The sequence below is a fragment of the Arachis hypogaea genome, chromosome 19 (assembly GCF_003086295.3).
Source record: "Arachis hypogaea cultivar Tifrunner chromosome 19, arahy.Tifrunner.gnm2.J5K5, whole genome shotgun sequence".
Lineage (NCBI taxonomy): Eukaryota > Viridiplantae > Streptophyta > Magnoliopsida > Fabales > Fabaceae > Arachis > Arachis hypogaea.
Window position 1 is genome coordinate 112,954,952 of NC_092054.1, and position 15,162 is coordinate 112,970,113.

General features: G+C 31.9%; 1 protein-coding gene and 1 non-coding gene across 13 annotated transcripts; both read right to left on the reverse strand.

Moving 5' to 3' along the window:
* Positions 1 to 563: 563 nt before the first annotated feature.
* LOC112779997 (damage-control phosphatase At2g17340) lies at positions 564 to 7,160 on the reverse strand. Of its 12 annotated transcripts, none has more exons than XR_011878143.1 (14): positions 6,903 to 7,160; positions 6,344 to 6,539; positions 6,133 to 6,198; positions 5,792 to 5,858; positions 5,635 to 5,703; positions 5,395 to 5,535; positions 4,928 to 5,056; positions 4,767 to 4,853; positions 4,184 to 4,258; positions 4,009 to 4,086; positions 3,795 to 3,880; positions 2,594 to 2,656; positions 2,355 to 2,460; positions 564 to 1,078 (listed from the first exon to the last, which is right to left on the reverse strand). XR_011878143.1 is itself a non-coding variant. In XM_072228957.1 (14 exons), exons 1-13 carry the CDS (start codon positions 7,078 to 7,080, stop codon positions 2,377 to 2,379), a joined length of 1,311 nt encoding a protein of 436 aa, XP_072085058.1. In that variant the 5' UTR covers positions 7,081 to 7,160; the 3' UTR covers positions 564 to 1,006; positions 2,355 to 2,376. The 12 variants fall into 12 exon arrangements, 8 of the variants coding, with proteins under 8 accessions (XP_072085058.1, XP_072085057.1, XP_072085056.1 ...); XM_072228957.1 differs by having other exon boundaries at positions 564 to 1,006; positions 3,795 to 3,872; XM_072228956.1 differs by having other exon boundaries at positions 564 to 1,017; positions 3,795 to 3,872.
* Positions 7,161 to 14,323: 7,163 nt separating this feature from the next.
* Positions 14,324 to 14,430, reverse strand: LOC112781010 (small nucleolar RNA R71). Its single transcript, XR_003191811.1, has one exon. It is a non-coding gene; the product is annotated as a small nucleolar RNA R71 (small nucleolar RNA).
* Between the last annotated feature and the right edge of the window lie 732 nt (positions 14,431 to 15,162).

Sequence of the window (15,162 nt, forward strand, 5' to 3'; positions counted from 1 at the left end):
TTAATAGCTAATCAAAACAAATTTTCTTGCAGATTTCAGATTGAGTAGCTAGTTAAAACAGAGATCAAGAAATAGTAACACAACACAAGATTGAATCAACTAGTCCAACTAAAAGTATTTATAGCTAATCAAAACAAATTTTCTTTCAAATTTCAGATTGAATAGCTAGTCAAAACAGTGATCAAGAAATAGTAATACAACACCATATCATACTTAATCTTGTCAATCGGACAAATCAATATGAGAGAATACATTCCCAATTTAAGATAACACACCAGTGTGCACTAATTCTGATAAGAAAAAAGAGTGATAATAGAAACATAATTATGATAAATAGTTCTCAAGTTATCTGCTTTGTTTTTCTACATAGTAATTATCATAAACAAATTTATAAAATTAACAATCACAAATTCACAAATCAGCAATTAACATATACAAATAAGGAAAAAAAATTATATAATATGCAAACGATGGAATCAATACTCGGCAATCACAAATTCCCAAATCTTAAAAAAAAGATGACACAGATATTAGAAATATAAAGCAAATGAGGGAAAATCAGAACTCAGAAATCACAACTTCAGAAATTTTCAACAATTGATGAAGCGTAAATCAACAATTTTAAGCAAATCAGGGCAAATCTCAAATCAGAAAATGAGGGATTTACACATTTTCATCGATATGAGGCCAAATAAGAAAATGAGGGATTCACAAATCAGAAAATGAAAGAATAAAAAATGTTATACAAAATTATCAACTTTGAACTTCACAAAATTAACAAGCAAATAAGGTAAATTGACAGAAGATACAGGTCCGTTGACAGAGATACAGCAGAGACCAGAGGCACAGCTCCGAGACGGTGGCGACGCAAACCCAAGGGTGCGCAAACGACAGCAACGTCATAAACCTTGGGGAGCAACTGGCGCCACGAAGATGAACCGATGGAGAATTGGAGACGCGCTGTCGTCGTTCGGACCCTTGGAGGTGCTACTGGCGGCGGGTCAGACTAGAGAATTCCTTCACGGGAAAGGCAAGGAGAAAGGGTAGAGGAGAGGAGAAAAGGGGTTAGGGTTGCATGCTGAAAAAAATGAAATTGGATTTGGAGGTCAGGGTTGTTAATTAAAATTAAGGGTATTTTTGTAATTTTAAATATTTAGTATTTACTTTTATTTCAAACCAAATAGTATACTGAGACATAAATCAGTCTTGTATACTTTTACACCAAACACAATACTAATACATATTTTTGTTTCTGTCTCTTAGTCTCTGTCTCTCTATTTCTGTCTCTTGATCTCTATCTTACAAACAAATACTACCTTAGATACATTTAATTTTAAATACTAAAATAAATCATTTAGTATAAAATTAGGAACTAATTTAGTACACTTATAATGTGACATATCAAATAGCATGTAGATAAATTATATTGTGACATATATTAGGTACCAAATAAATACTTAAGTAAATAATACTATGACACGTGATATTACTATTCATACTAGTATGTTACATATCACTAATTGATCCATTATCATATTAGTATATATAACTAAATTATGATGTGACATATATCACTAATAGCCTATGTCATTAAGTCATATGAACAATCCATTAATAAAAAAGGAATTAACGAATACCACATTAGCAAATATTAAAAATATTTTTTAGTGCAATTGAAATTGCGGAAATGATTACAATACACGAGATCAATTCCATATAGACCACTTTAGAGCTTTAGTGGCCAATAATGATTTTAGGTTCATTACATTTGACTAATTTTTTTTATATTAAACTGTTATTGGTGATTTTTATTAGTATTATGATATTTTAGTGTAATACAATAATATGAAAAATATGCAGGATAAAAAAAATTGTGAATAACGTTTTGAATACGACAAAAAATTAAAAAAAGTAACCAAAAATTGTGAATCATGATTTTAAATAAGACAAAAAAAAACTAAAAATAATGAGTTATGATTTCAGTTTTTTAAATTAAAAAATATAATCTATAAAATTGTGAATCACGATTTTTTTTTTTTGTTTTATAAATTGGTAGTCACAATTTATATTAAACATCGTAGTCGAAAAATACAACAATTTAGACTCATATTAATGTATTACATAACTTTATCCATCATATGAAAAATAAAAATCAATTATTTTTCTGGATAAAAAAATTATTTTTGATAAAAATAAATCTGTGTAAAAGATTTAATTTTTTTAAGTAAAATACAACTTTTAACTACTAAAGATTTGAACATTGACATTTCCAAGTCCCATCTACTATTTGACATATTATCTCCAATTGAAAGAACCACTAATAAGCACTAAGCAAATTGCACATGTACTGTTACCAAAGAATCAGCCTTAGTTATATTATGATCCCGTAGCTTCATTGTATTTGATTACACAGTCATACATACGTGACCCAAGAAATTCTGCAACCTCAACATGTTTCACCTACAAAAACAAACATATTTACGGCGACAAATAATAAATACAAGCTAAAAATCATAATTCAAAAGACTAAAAAAAATAATTAAATCATGTGAATTGAGCAAGTTAGAGAAACAATCATAATGAAATGCATTACCATTCCAATCTTGAGTGAATCACATTTTAATTGGGCGTAGAGATTTGTTTCTATTCCACGACCCTGTCAAGAAACATGGTTAGTTTACAGTAAAAGTGTAAAACAATAAAGGTCCATTTGATTTCTGTTTAAAATTCTTGTTTTCTTAACCTTAAGACTATAAGATTTTAAGAAGGAAAAGAAACCATATGTAAGATTTTATGAATTTCTATTTCTTTTTCAAAATTCTGAATACAAAAACTACTTAGCACAAAAAATGTCTCAAAATATTTTTTTATGGCCAAAAAAATAAAATAAAATGCATACATATGATTTAGAGAAGTGTATCCCATCTATATGGTTATTTCACAAATGGGATCCTCTATTTTATTTTTAAAACATTAAAAAATTTTATAATAGTGTGAAAATAGCATCTTTTGATTTTTTGGTTTCAAAAATTTAAAATAATACTTTAAAATATTAAAATCCGTCTCTCTGATTTTTTATTTTAAAAAATTTAACCATTTAAAATTGAAATGAAAGCCTTTAATTTCTGTTTTCAAAAAATTAAAATATTTAAAAATTAAATCAAACTTTTCGATTTTGGTTTTTTTTCTAAACGATTCCTATATTTTGGGAAAAAAGCAAAAAATAATATCTCTATATATATAGACTATGCTATGTGTACTTTAAAATCAGCCACCAATGTAAAATGTTAAAATTAAATCACACATATATTTATATACAAATACATTAGTAACTGATTTTGGTGCGCAAATTATTTTTGATATTGGGGTGGAAATGATGTTTTTTTAGGATTATGGATAATAAGGATGTTATTCTCAAATGTGGAACTTTTTTATTTAAAATGTGGAAATCGGACCCTCCGATTTGTTTGAGAATAAAAATCGGACCATCCGATTTATAAAGAACAAAAAGTCGGACCCTCTGATTTGTAAGTTTTTTTTAAAAAAAAAATCATAACAAACAAATCGAACTCTCCGATTTGGTATTTAAAAAATGTTAAAAATCAAATTACAAAATAATCGATTCTCATATCAAAATAAAAGACATGCACACACCACACATTTATGGTATACAAATAGCATTTTTGTATATATATATATATATATATATATATATGTATGTACCTCATTGTAAACCCGTATTATTATTATTATTTTTTTTTTGCCCAAAATTATGTTATGGTGAAGGAACTCACCATCCCTTCTAAGATAACAAGATCTGCATCACTGGCATGGTAAGCAACCTCCTGAGACACCCTAGTAAGATCAATAACCTGCGAGCCTCCGAAAACAAAGGAGTAAGAAAAATGTAATCAACCTTCAAGTCGATTATTTGTGACTATAGGGCCAAAGCTATATTGATTCACATTTAGATTCCCTAACATAAAAGAGTACTATAATTTTTCTTACAGGTAAATCATTGCCAGAGTTGGCAATTAACAGATTTGAAGTGCTGACACCGATGAGACATCCTTCCTCGTCCGTTAACTACCAAGTAACATGATAGAGTCAGCACAGAATTTTGTTGTACTATAAAGTTGCTTACCTTCTTTTACTTGTTCTTCTTGTTCCTTCTTTTAATTACCTTAGATATAATTTCAATTAGCTCTAAGTATGTCACATCATTGATAGAAGGCAAGTCATTAGCAGCCAATACAACCTGAATGCACACCAAGAAAAGCAATTTCAGTTACATTTTCAATTTCAATAATGGACATATGCTAATTGCCCTAAAATAATATATCGAATTCTATGTATTTTCTGTTTGGTGTGAGAGGAGCAAATCTTGGCCGTTATACCTTACATGAACAATGAAGGTTTAGACTTTCGAGTTACTCAAAGGGCACAAGTTGAAACATCATTTTAAAAGTTACATAACCACTCTTCTCATTTGATATGCTCCCAAAGATGAACTTTTAGATTTCAACCATGCTACATTATACTAAAAATCAGTCACTAAATCAGTTATTGATATAAATATACATATAGAATACGGATTGAAGATGAGTTAAATAAAACACGTATTATATACAAATATATGGTGGTTGATTTAATGGTTAATTTTTTGTATTTATGTAGTATTTTTGTTTAGATTCACATAAACTTTCATTCCTATGAACTCCTTATAATGTAAACTAAACGCTTAACCCTAAACAATGTCTGCAAACCTGGCTACCGCGTCGAAGAAGCTCCCTCACAAATGGCAAAATACCCAAAATGATATCTGCACCAGAGTTATCAACAAATATGATAACCTGCAATGATAGAGGGAATGATCAACAAAAAATTATGCCAGAATTTGTATGTTCCTATAGAAACATATACTTGCCTTCTTCCACTTCTTTTTTCTCCATTTCATTTTGAAAGTATCAAGATCATCGATAATCCAAGGCCGAGCGACAAGCTTTTCGCAAGCAGATGAAAAGGACATTCCGTCCCTTGAGAAAGCCTCTGCAAGCTTCAGGAAATTGAGAGTGGAAAAATAGTTAGCACATAAACTGCAAGTAGAAATAGATATAAATCCTCCACAGTCCAAATTCTGGCATATGAATATGATTGTAGTAAATAAAAAAGCAATAGTTGTTTGAACCCTATCTGGTTTTCAAGCATACTGTTTTTTTAATCCTATTAACAACTAGCTAAGAGTACTAATCAGATACACCATGCCAATACCAAATTAACTAGAAACTAAGATTTTGAGGACTTAATTTCCTGTGGAAATTAGAACTTAGATTAGTCAATTGTTAGTTACCATTATACCAAGTGATCAAACTTGCATATGGCAAATCAACCTACCTCAATAGAACCAAGGTCGAATACATTCCCTGCGAAAATTCCTCTAACTAGATTTTCAAGTCGCTCGCCTTCATCTCGGATGGCGTCATTAAGACGAACAACGTTCTCAAATAGTGAGATAGCCTTTAAATTCTCTTCCTCCTGCCACATATTCAAAATGAAAATCTAATGACTCTTTAGTTTTGGCTAATAAATTTAGACCCTGCTAACCAATTATTCTTAAAAATGAACAAGAATTGCCTTGACTTTCTTGAAGATATCTCTGAATCCAACTTCCCTAAGTACTTGCTCGCGAAGTCTGCATAAAAGCTACATCCAAAGCAACCAACCAAAACCTAAATGAATAATCAAAAGAAAAACCACAGAACTGAAAGAGGAATTCAGCTAAAAGATTTACACGGATATCAAGAGGGACTCCATGACTTGCAGGATCCTTCTTCAAATCTTCTAGTATTTCAGCATACCTTAATAAAATGGCAGAAACGTCATTTCTTTCATTCACAATATGATACCAACAGTGAAAATGTTAGTAAATCACTTATCCCAAAAGTTTAGACTGTTAGGTAGAGACAATTAAATGATTATATACCTAACATACCTTTTGGACTTGAAGCATGAATTGTACATATGTCTAGTTTTTGCTTTATGCTAAAATTCTTTAAGAAAATCATTTATCCCAAAAGTTTAAATGATTAAGTAAAACGCAAGTGAAGGATTATATCTTACAAAAAGGGTTACCTTTTAGCAAATATTTCAGCTCTGTTTGCAGCATCTGGAACAGAAGAATCAGTCTCAGCACGCTTCCTGTGCCAAATGAAACCCAAACACATTGAAATAATGCATCAACTACACTGTACGGATGCATGTGCTTTCACAAGAAGAAGAAGAAGAAGAAGAAGAAGAAGAAGAAGAAGAAGAAGAAGAAGAAGAAGAAGAAGAAGAAGAATACTTGTAGGAAGGGATAGTATTCAGGAGGAGATTAATCCAAGATAGCTCGGTGGGAGCAGGAACACTTGGATCATCAGAAGGGTCCCTCCAAGGAATGGTGCATGCTCTGTACTCTTCATTCAACAAAGGGAACTCTACCAACTCTGATGATGTGCTACTCTTTTCAATTATTGCTTCTTCTTCTTCTTCTTCTTCTTCTGATATATACATATCTCAGTCATCGACGTTGTTACCAACACATTCTACTAAGTTCAAGAACAATAAATCTTCTAACTTATCTCTATTTATGTCTTGGGGTATTTTAAACAAAAACATACAAGAAACAAGCAATAGACTACAGATGCAACCATGGTCCAAGCTAAAACCTTACAGTTACAGGTCATACATAAATTTTACCTAATATTATTACGAGAAATACTTATATGCTTCTAAACTACATTTAGCATGTGTTCGAAAAATATGTATATCAACTCATCCTTGTTTCTTCTAAGTATTGCAGACAAGAATAAGAGGCATTATGCTGGAGAAACGTGTAAGTATTTCTGTTATGTTATATGTACCTATACCAAGTGTTTTTGAGTGGGCACAAGAGAGGAAGTTGGCCTTGCTTGAGCAGGAAGAAGAGAATAATGATGGAGGAGGATTGAAATTCCAAGCAATGCTGCTGCAACATGGGACCAATGGCGAAGATATTGTTGGTGACATGAACAACTTGTTACATGCTGATGACCTTATCATAGTGTGTGTGCGTGTTGAATTTGTCAGGAAAATTGAGAAATTCTTAAGATCATATTCTTTGTTTTATTAATTTCTGTGTTAGAATAGTATATATATGTGTGGAAATCTTTATTTAATGTATTTTTATTTTTTGTCTGGTGGACATTAAATTGAGATTGCTAGCGAAACATGGTCCACTATTTGGGACTTCTGGCGGATAAAAATACCATTAGAAAGTCCTAATACTCAAATTTCAAACACCTAAGGATGTTAATACTTCTTTTTCTTCAATAAAGCATTCAAAATTTGCGATTGTTTACTGAAGCTTGTTCCACGAAGAGGAAATACCTCTCTTTTTCTCTATGTTTCGGCCATAAGGCCTTTGTAGTCTCAAAATTATTTTTGATTGTAATATAAGAAAGACTGGTATTAGAGAGCTTTCAAGAAGTGTTTTAAAATCTTAGGATTAACGAGATAAGGATTCGGTTTAGAGTATATACCTCTTTTATGTCATACAAAATTCTAATCATGTGATTGAATGCTGAATGATGAAATTGAATGTTTGAGAGTGCATTTGATTATGTTTGAATGATATTTTTATGATTGGAATGCTTTATGTTATAAGTTGGGAGCCTAAGCTAAGAAATTATTGAGAATGATAAAGTGAAATTCGGACAAAAATATAATTACCTGAAAATTAAACTAAGACGGTAAAATTCTAAATATTGAGAGAAAAAAGTTTAAGAATATGTTATAGAAGTAAAAAGTGAAGGAAAGATTAAAAATTACCAAGAGAACCCAGCATGAGGAGTAAGAATAACTGAATAAGTACACTAACACTCTCTGTGGTGAAATATCTCTTCTAAAAGTTTAAGAAAATTAAATATCAAATTCTAAATCTTTTCGTGATTAAGACTATAATACTATATCATAAAATAACTCTTAAAAATTTGAAGTATTGAATATAAATCTATAAATAATTTTACATCATCTAATAGACTAATAATAACTGGAAAAACAAAAAGTCATATATTTGGCTATACATATAAGTGTTTTCATATAGTAAATACCCCAATTTAATTATTTCATTATTCTTCCTTCTTTTCATTAAATTAATTAAATGAACAAAAAAATAAAAAATAGAAAGAGAAGGAAAGAAAGATGATATATAGATATGGACAAGACACGTCCAGTGAAATCCGTCCATGTGAGATATTCCACTAAGTTCCCAACACACCCAATGAAATTTTTTAGGTTTAATTATTCTGTTAGTTTCTATAATTTTATGAAATTTTTAATTAAATCTTATATTTTTTTTAATTGAGTTTTGCATTAATTTTTTTTTGGTGACTATTAATTTTTTTTAATTAAGTCTTTATATTTTTATTTCTTTTATTTAGGTTTCTGCACCAATTTTTTTTTTTAATTTGGTCCCTATTCAGTTAAACCAATTACTATAAAGAGGGACCTAATTGAAAAAAAAAATGGTGCAAAAACTAAATTAAAAGAAAAAAAAGTACAAAAATCTAATTAAAAATTTTACAAAACTATAGAAACCAACAGAATAATTAAACCAATTTTTTAATATGATGAGATGAGATGATATGTATCCTCTGTGACAAATTCTTCCTCCCTATACCAATTCATGTAAGCTACAACATTTTACTTTCCTACCCCAAACATGTTACAAAACTTATGATTCACAGATACTGACACAGGCACGGGACACGATACATGACATGGGAACACGCATACATATAAAATATAAAATATAAAATATTTTTTAAATAAATTGTAATAATATTTTGATATTTTATTAATATTAAAATATAAATTAAATTTTTAGTTATTTTTAATGTCTTATTTTAATTATATTAAGTATTTAAAATATTTTTTGTTTTAATAAATAATAATATATACTATATCTAAATTTATTTTAAGAATATATGTTAAGAATAAGATTGGATACGCTGACACGTGATGGTAGTTAGGTGTGTTTAGGCGTGTGCGAAAAAGAATTTTTTATTTTTTTATTAAGACACGATTGGACACAACAAATACGCATGTCAGACGAGTGTCGGTGAGTATCGTATTCAAAAATGTGTCTGACACACGAATACGACAATTCAGCGAAGTGTCCGTGCTTCATAGTGTAAAAACCTTTCTTATTCTCTCTGGCTCTAAAATCCTTTTTAAACTTCTCATAATGTATGATATATATTAAGGGCATTTGTTTAGCTTCTTCTCTAATCTAAAATTATATATAGAAACTTATTTTGATTTGTAATGTTTAAACCTCGTGGTCATCCGAGTCTCTATAGTTGTATTTATTATTTGTAAAGAAATAATAATTTATCTATTTAAATACGTATATCACTACAAAAAATACTGTTAAAATCAACGGTCAAATTGACGATAAAATTGTCGATAATAATAAAAATCGACGAAAAAAACGACGGCAACATCGGTCACTTTAAAACGTGTCGATTTTTTAAAAATCTAATAAAATCGACGGCTTGCAGGGCTGTCGATAAGTTTTCAATAAAATCGACACCCGATGTGTCGATATTATGGAGTTAAGATTTTTACATATTTATAAATAGACATTCTGGTTGTCAATAATATTATCAAAAAACGACGACACATTTGTCGATATTTTATTTATTAAAATCGACGAACTCTCCATCGATATAACTATTAAATTATCGACAAGTCTGTCGTCTATTTTTTGTTTTATTTTATCCATTTTAAATTAAAAAGCGACAGCATTGACGTCGTTTTTTTGTCCATCTTAAATTAAAAAATTGACAACATAACCGTTGATTTTCGTAGCCATATTTTTGTATTTTTTTTCTACTTGAAAATAGTAAATAATTAATACAAATAAATTTAAATAGAGAAATAAAATTTATACTAAATATTAGATAATGAGACAAATAAATTTTTAAATATAGAAATAAAATTTATACTAAATATTAGATAATGAATTTGCAAACTTATCAAAATAATAATCAATCCTCTAACATAAAGATTCAAAACAAAATAAATAACTAAACTTAGACTTAAATATGTCTAAATTGTAATCTACTAATGATACAAAACATTATTATTATTACTGAAGAATCCTTCTCAATTTGAAAAGCTGCAATCTCCTTGTAATTTTCGAACAGGCATCCTGGATTATTGTTTTAGAAAAAAATAGTAAGCATGATACATAACAGCTGCGAAATTTCGCACAACATTCAAAATATAAAATATTAAATATTGTAGTTCAACAATAGTTGAATGCACTAAAGATGAAAAACGATTAGGATCCTAACTTATCTTCCTAATTTTTAAAGAATGTAAGAGTATCCATCAGGACTAAGAGCGACCAACCTCTTTAGGAAAATGAACACCATTTGTCTTTTTTATAGCCTCAACCCTGAAGAACAGAAACAGATTATTAAAAAGGCTTCATAATTGGATTGTCTTAATAAATGCTTTGATTTCACTTCCTCAAACACTCGAGTTTAGTGTGAATCATGGCTTACATATCCCCCCTTCATAGTAACTTAAGACAATAGATACAAAATAACCCTGCAAGGAAGAATATGAATAACTCTGTTAGTAAATCTACCAAACATATATAATGAAAGTTCTGATTGTCAAGAAAAGATTGACCCTTTCTACCCATGAATCTTTATGCTCCACTATAAATGGATTTTGAACTTTAGATATAAGCTCCATCTATAAACCAAGGAAGAAACACAACCAATCATCTTAATTAATCTCTAATAAATTTGAAGGACATCATCATTTCCAAATTTTATGTATATAAAACTACAATTCACATATAAAATTGACAAGAATGAACAAGAATAGGATTAAGGATCAACTTTAAATTCTCAAGCATTTCACAGTACCTGCCAAAACATAATATGAAAAATGTTAAAAATATAGTGAATTTATCTCCTGCTGAGCAGACCTTCGGGTTCTGTTCGTCTGGTGAGCAAGGCGAATCTTCTTGAGGACATATCTAAAGCACAAAGATATGACATGAATATATGTAAACAATGAAATAACATCTTAATTCTCAAATCACACTGATGATATGGATTGGAATGATCTTTACTTTTTCTTTTCATGTTTGTGCTTGACAACAAGAGCAGAACCAAAGGTACCTTTGCCAATCTGCTCTAGAATTTCATACTGCTCCATTTCACTCTACCTCTTACAAGTTAAAGTAACACTAACCTGTAAATATTATTACTAAAAAAGTTAAGTTTAAGAATTCATTGTAGCAACTAATATGGATTTAAAACCATGACCTAACATATCAAAGGTGTGTAATGAAGAGCTTCAAAATTCAAATCTTGTTGGTTGGTTCAAATGACTTGCCACTTGTTTCATTTAATTGAGATTTTAAATGCAGTACTACTAACCAAACTGGAACCATATATCAAAGTGCAATCATTGAGCAAAAAATAAAAAGAAAGAAGCACAAATGGCATTTGGAAGCCTTGAACAATAATAAAAACAAAGTCTTGTATATACCATGGCCATTGGAAATTTATCACCAACATGAGTATAGAGTAAATTATTTCCACTAACAAGTTTTTCAAAAATACAGTCATTATGCAATTCTTAGAAACCACCATTACTAGTGAAAAAAAAAGGCATATTAATTTGTTGAGAAGGTGAAAGTGACCTTGGTGGTAATGAATCTCAAAAATCACTTGGGGATTTAGTCTGCTATATTTGTCCATGGATTGACTCTCACCTACTTTGTTGGTTCATGCTTTCAAAGAGAAGGTGTGTCACAAGAGGGGCACAAGAAGAGTTGGTGAACACACCACAAATTTCAACAACAACATTGTTAAAGTACTAAGAAGGAACAATAACATGCTAAAAGCACATCTTGGGGCTCAGAATATGAATTACCAGTTGGCCACAGAACATCAGAAGGAGCAAACGGATAGCTCGGTTGCAGCCCTTGGCAAGCTCACAGATGCTCTATCAATTTGAACAAGGATGTGTCCAGTACAATTACTTTTGGTAGGCATTTCATTTTGATAACTGATAAACCACTATTTTATGATTTATATTGTGTTTAATTGTATGGTTTTATCAAGTCTTTATCCACTTATTCATATGATTTGCATGTATTTACAAATCCTTCCTAAAAATGTTCTATGATTGAAAACTTGCTTCCTAAAGATCTTTTAATTGTATATTTTTTTTTTATTTTATCCTCCTTTATACCATTCGATGTCGTGATCCGTGTGTTAAGTGTTTCAGATTTCATAGGGCAGGAATGGCTTAAAGAATGAAGAGGAAGGTTGCAAAGATGGAAGAAACACAAGAAGTTGAGGAGATGACCAGCGAGAAGTGACGTGGGCGCATGGCTCACGTGACCACGCGGATTAGAGAAAATCGCAGTGACGCGCTCGTGTGCCAGACGTGACCGCGTGGATTGGAAGCTGCACAAGCGACGCGAATGCGTCGACAACGCGCACGCGTGGCACGGAAAAATGCCGGATGACGCAAACGCGTAGACGACGCGGTCGCGTGGCGTGCGCGATCTGTAGAATTTACAGAAGTCGCTGGCGTGAATTCTGGGCCGCGTTCTAACCCAGTTTTCGGCTCAAAAACGCATATTAGAGCCAGGGAACATGCAGAGACAAAGGACGACATTCATTCCGCATAATTTTTAGTTTTTTAGATCTGATTTTCACTCTTCCCCTAGGTTTTTTTCTATATACTCATAATTGAGGATTTGAAGATTTTGGCTTCGGTTATTGAGAAGAGTCTACCTCCGGACTTGGTCATTCTAGTTTGTTTACTTACTTTTTACTTACTCTTTCATATCCTTAATCTGTCCAGAGTTAACATTGAATTACTTTTAGAGTTCATTAATGCAAGACTATTTTTATTTTAATTGATCTCTTTGATTATTGTTTATCATGTCTCTTTTTATTTCCCCTTTTTATTTTGTAAAGTCTACATTTATGATAATGGAGTAGTTTCCTAACTTGATTGGGAGTTGATTAAAAGGAGAACCTTGAGTTGGAATACTCAAGAGTTCAATTATAATTGGTTCGTTGTTGGTTGGCTTGTTAGTCACTAATTCTAATCCTTCCCAAGGGAGAGGATTAGGACTTGTGAATAGAATTTGACTTTTAACTTGACTTTCCCTCATTCATTGAGGGTTAACTAAGTGGAAACAACTACCAATTATTGATTGATCTTGAGAAAATTCCAACAAGGATAGAACTTCCGATTAATCTTCTCCCGGTCAAGATTTTATTTAAATTACATAAATTCTCTAATTTAATTTCCTTTTTATCAAACTAAAAAAAAAAACCATTTTGGAAAACCTCTGATTAGTAAAATAGCACATCTTCCTGCAACTCGTTGGGAGACGACCTGGGACTCATACTCCCAGTATTTTATTTCTAAAATTTGTGACAACTCTTTTCTAAATTGACAAGTGGATTTTTGCTGGTTAAGAGCTGTACTTGCAACGCCATTTTTCTTAATAATTCTTAATCTGCAAATTTTTGCCGCGTCAATTTTTGGCGCCGTTGCCGGGGAGTTGCAATAGAGTGCTAATTTATTGGTTAGAAATTTATTTATTTGCATTTTATGTTATTTTATTTTGTTACCATGAGCTGTATGTTTCTTTCATTGAATGACGCGTTCACTGCCTGATCCGAGCTTAGCCACTTTTGATCCTGAAATTGAAAGAACTCTTTCCCGTATTAGGCGAGCTCGGCGTCGGTTAGCCTCTGAGGGTGGTAAAGTGGTTGTTGCCAATTCACCAGTCTTATCTGAGAGCGAATCTGAACCGCCATTTGAGGAGGAAACAAGCTCCTCTACTACTGATTCAGTTGATTCACGTGCAGGTGACATGGCAGCACCTAGGAGGATTACCCTCCAGGAGGCAGGAGCCCCAGATTTTACCCTGCAAGCGTGTCAAGCGCGTCACCCATATCTGGCTACAGATTTTGAACTGAAGACGTCGCTAATCAACTTGATACCCAAGTTTCATGGCTTACCTGCTCAGGAGCCAATAAAGCACCTCAGGGATTTCCAGACAGCCTGTTCTACTGTTAGGCGTCATGGTGCAGATGAAACTACTATTTTGCTAATGGCCTTCCCGTTTTCTCTTGAGGGAAAGGCGAGGGAATGGTACTACACTCAACCGGAGGTAGTAGTTACCGATTGGGACGCGCTCAAGAGGGAGTTTCTGGACAAATACTTTCCAGCTGAAGTTACAGACAGACTAAGGAAAGAGATCTCCTGCATTATCCAAGGAGAATTAGAGACCCTCTATGAATATTGGGAACGTTTCAGAAACCTCTTGGACTGATGTCCCCACCACAAGATTGATGAGATGGTGTTGATCAGTTACTTTACACAAGGTATGAAGCCTCAAGATAAAACTACATTAGATGCTGCAAGTAATGGCTCTCTGAAGAAGTACAAGACGGCGACAGAAGCGTGGCAGGTGATTGGTGATCTGGCTGAATCTACCTGGAACACTAGACACAGAACCAACCATCCTAAGACTGTTGCGGAGGTGTCCTCGAGTGGTGAGACTGCTGCTTTCACTAAAGCTCTGGGAGAGGTGACCTGTAACACCCTAACTATCAAAGTTCACACTTCCGGCTGCGCGACTCTGATAGCTCGGATATTACGACGACTTTTATACTATTTAATACTAAAATATGAGCCTGTTTAAAACTTTAAACCGCAATACCGCTCCCAAAAAGTACTTTTGTTCGATAACATACATCCATAGATACCATACAACTTACAGAAACTCATAGAGAGTACATCCATATATATACATACATATATATAAATATTATTACAAACATTAACCAATACAATTCCTATCCCTCTTACAGAATATATCAAGATAAAGGCGAGGGTACAATAAACCATAACTAAAACAATACAGAGTATCTCAACAACAACTAAATAAACCCTTCGTAACTTCTGCGCCCATATCCTGAAAGGGGAAAAATGTAGGGGGGGTGAGAACATCATCCTCGAAAGGGTTCTCAGTAGAGGGTTTTTGGGAATTACTGTAATAGGATACATGAAGATAAACCG